The 7584-nt window shown below is 42.6% G+C and overlaps 1 protein-coding gene across 2 annotated transcripts; it reads right to left on the bottom strand.

The window, feature by feature from the left end:
• Positions 1-441: 441 nt before the first annotated feature.
• Positions 442-7202, bottom strand: zgc:66479 (uncharacterized protein LOC327541 homolog). 2 transcript variants are annotated; one of them, XM_039007604.1, is made up of 5 exons: positions 6520-7202; positions 3276-3742; positions 3012-3171; positions 1876-2260; positions 442-1260 (listed from the first exon to the last, which is right to left on the bottom strand). In XM_039007604.1, exons 1-5 carry the CDS (start codon positions 6796-6798, stop codon positions 1256-1258), a joined length of 1296 nt encoding a protein of 431 aa, XP_038863532.1. In that variant the 5' UTR covers positions 6799-7202; the 3' UTR covers positions 442-1255. The 2 variants fall into 2 exon arrangements, with proteins under 2 accessions (XP_038863532.1, XP_038863533.1); XM_039007605.1 differs by having other exon boundaries at positions 3021-3171.
• Between the last annotated feature and the right edge of the window lie 382 nt (positions 7203-7584).

Raw genomic sequence — 7584 nt, 5'->3', positions numbered from 1 at the left:
AAGGATGAAATGACGCCTTTGCAGCCTGAATGAAGGATGTTTCATGTAGGACCCGGTCACCGGGGGTCACAAGTGTATAGCCTACTGGGCACATTAAAGTCGGATGCAGATGACAAACGATGTAAAAGGACTTATAGTCCCATCTTTTGAGAGCTGTGTTAGCTAGCAAACGTTGTACTGTCTTTAGTTTGGCTAGCATGCAAGAGCAATGATGGCCCTTGTAGGCTAAATACAGCTGTCAAAACGTCTTATATTAAATGAGAAAAACCCTGTTCATGGTTAAAACATACAGTGGGGAGAACAAGTATTTGATACACTGCCGATTTTGCAAGTTTTCCTACTTACAAAGCATGTAGAGGTCTGTAATTTTTTATCATAGGTACACTTCAACTGTGAGAGACGGAATCTAAAACAAAAATCCAGAAAATCACATTGTATGATTTTTAAGTAATTAATTTGCATTTTATTGCATGACATAAGTAAGAAGACGAACCCATGCCTTGGCAGTAACAGTGCACTTTGCGTACAGACTTTTCAAAAGAAAAGTAAAACAAAAATAAAAATACTAGACTAAAATAATCTTTAGTGAAGCTGCATGAACATTTGAGAATTTCATAGATATGGCCCTTGCTACACCCCCATGCTATTCCTGTAGTAAGCGGTTTTGCCTGTGTAAACAAATAGAATACAGTAACTTATGTTCAGTAACTTTCGTTCCGTATCCCTTATTCCAATCAAAATCCCAAGACACATTTCAGACAATGACAAAAGGAAAGCCCTTCTCACGTCAACAATACAGGCACATTTTGTCTTTGTTTGATTGTGTGTGACAGTGTGTGAGTGAATAAGTGTTTTTTCTGTTGGCTTTTCGTTTTCTCCCTGTCACATTGAACTCTGACGGTTAGAACTGAGCTTGCAGAAAAAGTGTGACAGTTTGGTGTACAGAAAATAATCTATAGAAATACAGCTGTGTTGTTAAAATAGATGAAGGCTTCTTGAGGTTGGTATTGGCAGGTGAGTCCTGAATATTATTAACCATTGCCTAACCAGGTAGCCTTCTCAAACACACATTCATTGAGGTAACAATACTGATTCCAGAGAGTTGTGGATTCTATTGACCAGCCATTTCCCTTGGAGAGATAAACTACATGTTTATTGCACCTCAACATCAGCAATGCCTTCCCATTTGTCACGATGCAGACTGAACGTGTCCATTATCCTCTGTGAGTGTGGTGGCTGTCATTGCTGCTTACATTCACACTGTAATATAGAATAACATTACAGTTAACATTACAGATATTAGACAGGTCAATGGCAATGTTCTTCACTAAAGGCCTTAGAGCTGACCAGGCAAATCAGAAAAACAACATTTCATATACTATTGCCCACAACAACCTTCAGTGAGGAACATTGCTCTACCAATGAGAGAAGATATTGATACCCTAAATGGTCTGTTGTCATACTTTGTAAGTGAAGGCGGTAACACTTCACATTATATGGAGTACAGGTTACATTAATTGCACTTTGCTCCTATACCTGTGTAATAACACTGCAATTAGACTAGTAACAACATTGTATTACCACATTAGTGCTCCTCACTTGAAACAACAATTTCTGTAAGGAGGTCAGGCCAAAAGAGGTCACAGATAAATTGTAAAAGCCTTGAAATAAAGATTGATAACCTCACAGTGTGCACATAACATCAGCCTGATGAAGGGCTGACGAGGACTTTGAGTTGAAACATTGCACAATAACAATGCGGGAGCATTCATCGGTGTGCAGGGATCCATCTTTATTTCTTCGTTTTGTACCCTGCACCTTGCAGTAACTGGAGGTTTGTACTCTAGTTTGAAATTGATTTTTAGACAGACTTACATTCCTCCTCAGTAGAGGCCTCATCTTCTTCCAGTTGTTCCTCCTCTTCCTCCACGGCCTGCTCCTCCTCTTGCTCATCTTCTGCTTCAGAATCCTCTTCTTCCGCCTGCTCTTCTACATTCTCTACTGCATGCACCTCCTCCACCACCTCCTCTGGTGCTGCCTCTGCCAAGTCCCCCTGCTCCTCCTCCACCCCCTCCTCCTCTGCAGGAGCAGTCTGTTCCTCTGTGACAGCCGAATCCTCCTGTACAACAGACTTCCCATCTAAGTGAGCCGCCTCCTTCTCTTCCACCTCCTCAGCAGGAGCAGCCTGCTCCTCTTCCGCAGAAGCAGCCTCTTCCTCCACCTCCTCTGAGGGCTCATCTGCTTGACCCCCTCCTTCCAGCTGAAACAGAAATAATTATAGTTAGTACTTAAGGGAAGTACAGGGCCTATGGTTACTTTGTAATCACATTGATGTCATTTATTTGGCCTACATTACAGTATATGAATGGGAATACAACATTTACCCAGAATTCATCAGAGAATCCACAGCAGGCAATTCGCCTCTACACACTAATGGGTTAGCAGCAATCTCATAAAAGTTCCCCATGGGCACATGCTGGGCAAAAATAGTTACGAGAATGTGCATGCTCCCCTGTACAAAATACACCAAAAAAGTTGACGTTAGGAACACTAATGCTTAGATGAGAAACTGTGATGAAAAGGTTTAAAAGGCATTATAAACTGGGTGGTTTAAGCCCTGAATGTTGATTGGCTGACAGCTGTGGTATATCAGACCGTATACCACAGGTATGACAAAACATTTATTTTTACTGCTCTAATTATGTTGGTAACCAGTTTATAATAGCAATAAGGCACCTCGGGGGGGTTGTGGTATATGGCCAATATACCACGGCTAAGGGCTGTATCCAGGCACTCCGCGTTGCGTCGTGCATAAGAACAGCCCTTAGCCGTGGTATATTGGCCATATACCACACCCCCTCGGGCCTTACTGCTTAAATAACCTGTGACCAGTCCTAACGTACCACTATATAAGACAATTCATAAAAGGAAGTATATTTGAGGGTGACCCAGTCCCCTTCTACCACAATATTCTAAACCCTGGCATGTGTGAGACTTCCTCTAGGCGTTACCCGGGCGACCTGTTTCTGCACGACCTCCAGCTGAGCGTGGAGCTCAGAGTGCAGACTGTGAGCCGCTGAGTTCTGCTCCTGCAGACTTTGTTGTACTGTCACCAGCTGCCCCTCTCTGGCCTGCTGGGCACTCTGAGACTGCACTGTCTCAATCAGTTCTCTGAAACACAGGTATGCACACACAGTGAAACCAACCAATACAATGGAAGATACAACAACAGCAAACATTTCAAAACTTTTTCCAATTCCCAATACACTACATACCTGACACTTGTGATCTCCGCTGTACTGGCCTCCAGTTGAGCCTGGTTGGCTGACAGCTGTTCCTTCACCCCCAGGAGGTCTGATGCCTGGCCCTCCATGGTGGCGCTCAGGGTGCCCAGCAGCCCTGCCCTCTCGGCCAGGCTCCCTGTCAGACCCTCCACGCTCTGGGCCAGCTCTGTCATCAACCCCGCCAGGCCCTCCACCTGCAGCCGGACAGCCTCAAACTCCTCGCTCTTCCCCTTCAGCATGGCCTGCAGCTGAGTCAGCTGCTCCATGGACACAGTGGCCTGCTGTATCTCAGCCAGCTGGGCCTTCATCTCTGTGTGGAGGGAGAGAACCTGGGTGGGCAGGTCTAAGGTCTTTAGCTGCTCAGCCATGGCCAGGGCCATGACTACCTGCTTCTGGGCCAGCGTGTAAGACTCTTCCAGGGTGTTGAGGCGAAGCTCGAAGCCACTGGTACTGTGCTGCTGCAAGGACATAAAACAGAAATAGCTCAGAGTCAGCGCATAGTGCAGCCAATAGCAAGTAAGTGAGCAATCTTTATCAAGTATTTTACCTCTCATGCTATTCATCCTGACAGAAAACGATCTATTGGTTGAGACAGTTACAGTAAGTGGGTGTAAAGAAATGAGAACAAGATATTGACCAGGTACTGCAGTGGCCTGTAGGATAATCCTATGATTTAAGTAGGCCAATTTAATTCTGTCAGCAGTTAATTGAATCCACATCCTGGCCCCATCAGTGACGAAGTCCCACTGTGTGAAGGCTAACCTGTGATCTTATAAGTTAAGGATGGCCTCCCTTCCTGTGCCGGGGGGAATACCACTTTAATGACTCTCCCCACAGTATGAGGACAGAACACTGTGGCTGCTTTCTAGCAATACTGACACTATTCATAGGATACTAGTTCAAGCATTTACATTTTACACATTAGTAATTTAGCAGATGCACTTATCCAGAGCAATTGACAGTTAATGCATTCATCTTAAGATAGACAACCACATATCACAGTCATAGTAAATACATTTTTACTCAATAAAGTAGCTATCATCAAAGTCAGAGTTAGTAAGGGGGAAAGAGTGAAGTACGAGTGTTAGTTCACCAAAAGCTTACTTCTTCTGAATTCCTGCCTCTCAACAATATGGGCTTCACCTTACTCTGCATGCAGAAAGTCTCTGACTCTGGCCCCTCAAGTGTTGCACAATCCCTAGCCTCAAATGGAATTTACTGAACTGGGGGCAAACAAACCTTCACTCATGGGTGTAACAGCTACATAGGTTACTCACTTTTTATATTTGCTGTGACCCACAAGGTCAAATTGTGGCATAGTGTGTGTATGGTGAGGTCAATGTGCAAACATGTTAAAATGTTAAGGATTTTTATGTGGAAAATCACATGCCTGTATTTAGCCCTGCAACCAGGTGTTGACAGCCAACTTTTTGCCTTGTAAAAGAACTTCAACAAACTTGTGAATGCTGGTTTCTTATCTCTCAACAGTGTGTATGAAGTACCTGTAATACCTGTATGTGGGGCCATGGTTTAATACTACAAAATGACTTCTCATTGACGCAGGGTATTTTGGTATCTATAACACATGTTCCAAAGTAACTTAGAACATGCATTAAGCATGTGCAGATACTAGTGCATATACCTCCTCATCCTAATTGGGAAGTAAATTGAGCCCATAAACGGGTTCAATTAGTCTACAAATTCCCCTCGGCACTTACTGTTTTGGAAACACTCACCCGGGTGGCCACGTCTGAATGGGTATAATCTCTAGAACATGTTTCTATGTATGATTAAAGACCAGCCAGGGAACCAGTGCAATGAAGCTGGAAAACTAATAGGAGTACATGTTACAGGGACTCACCACAAGTAAGGTCAATATCGAGTGCTGTAGCAGGCTATTTTTATCCCCATATAGACAACTGGCTTCTTTATTTAAGCCACTGCACAGTGCACACTGAAATCAGTACCATGACTATGTGAAGCATGGTTTCAAGCAGGGTCAACTGCTGTAAAACTCTAGTCGAATTGGAAGTGGAATGTGTTTATTTCAAAACGCTTATACAGTTAATCTTTTATTGAAATATGTCTATATTCTAGGGACATTCAGTGGCTTATGTTATGTACCCTAACAAACTATTGGTGCAGTCAGTGTTCCCACATTGTAGGTCAAATTTAATCCCCATTACAAATGGCAACAGCTGCATGATGTGCACCTCAACCTAGTCTCAGAGCATTTCGTCTTATTCTGTACATAAAACTGAGACACTCCATTTAGTATGATGTTACATTTCGTATGGTACAGTATGTATTAATTTGTGGATGTCCACCACCATTTCCCTATAATATGTTACGACTTACAATTAGTATCATATGTTATGAATTCGCAAAACGTACAATATGTTACGATTTGCAGAACATACATGTTATGAATTGTAGCTAGTTGGCTAACATTAGCTAGCTCGCTAACATTAGCTAGGCTAGGGGTTAGGGTTCAAGGTTAGGGTTAAGTTTAGGAGTTAGGGTAAAGGGTTAAGGTTAGGGGAAGGGTTAGCTAAAAGGGTTAAGGTTAGAGTTGGGGGAAGGGTTAGCTAACATGCTAGGTAGTTGCAAAGTAGCTAAAAGTAAGAAGTAGTTGAAAAGTTGCTAATTAGCTAAAATGCTAAAGTTATCCATATTGAGATTCGAACTCACAACCTTTGGGTTGCTAGTTGTTCGTGTTATAAGTGTTATACGTACAACCAACCACCCTCATATAGTTTTTGCCTTAAGTAACTATCTGTGTTGTGTAACCATTGCACTCTTAACATATCATACTAAATGGTGTATCGCTGATTTACGTACAGAATAAAACGATATGCTCTGAGACCAGGTTGCGCACCTTGACGGGGGTTAGAAATAGAATAATTTGCGACTCACTTCGGTTCAGTGTCTTGGCAGTATTACATCAGTTCAGAACTATCATATCCTATCCTGAAATTTTGCTGACAACTGCATGCAGGCTATAGAAAGGCATATACATACCGACTGCTAGAGCTTTCCATAGTACTGAATGCAAAATAAATTAGGACGGTCGGAATAGTATTGCAATGGGTCTAAACACAGAAGGATTTTGATCACAAAAAACGTTGCACAGAACGTTATTTTGACATTTTGCTGACGCATGGAAACTTCAGAGCCTTTGTAATGCGCCAATTATTTTTGCCCATGTTCTTATTACGCATGGTTAACTATTTACCTTTTCATTTGTCTGTCGAATTTCTTCCTGGAAGGACTGAAGCGTCACCATCTTCATCTGCATGCCCATGAAGTTGTCTGCTAAGTAGGTTATACTTTGGTGCTGCTGGAAACAGAACCATGCCCCGGTGGCACCTCCGACCACAATCATAAGGAATAAAATGAACAATAGCGCATTCTGGTTTCCACCTCGCGCCTCCGGTTCTGAAGATTCATGATTCAAATGGTTAAAGTCTTCGTGATTGTGTTTGTTCTTCTTCCCCCGGTGCTTTGCTGTCATTTTAACACAGTAGCGTAGTAGTTCCAACAGTATAATGGCCAAAGGTGGTGAAGGACCGGTGGTGGAAAGATGGATGTTTGCTCTGGTGCTGCGGTGACTTCTCCAGACACGTCTTTCTTGTATTAATTAATTGATATTACAACGCGTAAATTGGTCCTCATTCAATACCAGTAAACAAAGTAGCAAAAAGAGAGAGTTCTTAGTGAAGGGGTGGTTTGGGCTGCAAATAAGAAAATAAAGAAGCGTGTGGTACCCCGTTCCAGAAAGAGAAGAGTGCGTGAGGGGCGTTTAGTGCGGGAGAGTGGCTAGTCTCCCTGTAACGTGTGCTGCTCAGTCTTACCTATTCAGTCCCTCCAGAATTCCACGATTATTGTGTTCAAATTAGTCGCAAAATGCGAAATGCAGTGAAGAGAGAAAAAGTTTGTTGACTTCTGGCTTCATTTAACGATATTATGCGATACATGTGCGTTGATTGGTTGAAATTGCCAGCCCTCTTTTTGTAATGCGGCGATGGGTCAGTTTTGTGAGAAAATATTGCTACTAATTGACTGTTTAATGCCGAAATAGTGCAGTGATTGGTCAAATTTGCAAGTCCTTGCTTGCATAATATGCGGGGAATTGTTGATTTTGCAACTAAAACATTTTGATAGCAGAATCCTGAAGGGACTGAATAATACAAAGTCCAAACGTGTGCCTATGGTAATGATGTACAGTGCATTCAGAAAGTATTCAGACCCCTTGACTTTTTCCACATTTTGGTTTAGTTACAGCCTTGTTCTAAAATAA

This window comes from Salvelinus namaycush, chromosome 14 (assembly GCF_016432855.1).
Source record: "Salvelinus namaycush isolate Seneca chromosome 14, SaNama_1.0, whole genome shotgun sequence".
NCBI classification, from domain to species: Eukaryota; Metazoa; Chordata; class Actinopteri; order Salmoniformes; family Salmonidae; genus Salvelinus; species Salvelinus namaycush.
This window is presented reverse-complemented; position numbering and strand designations above follow the sequence as displayed.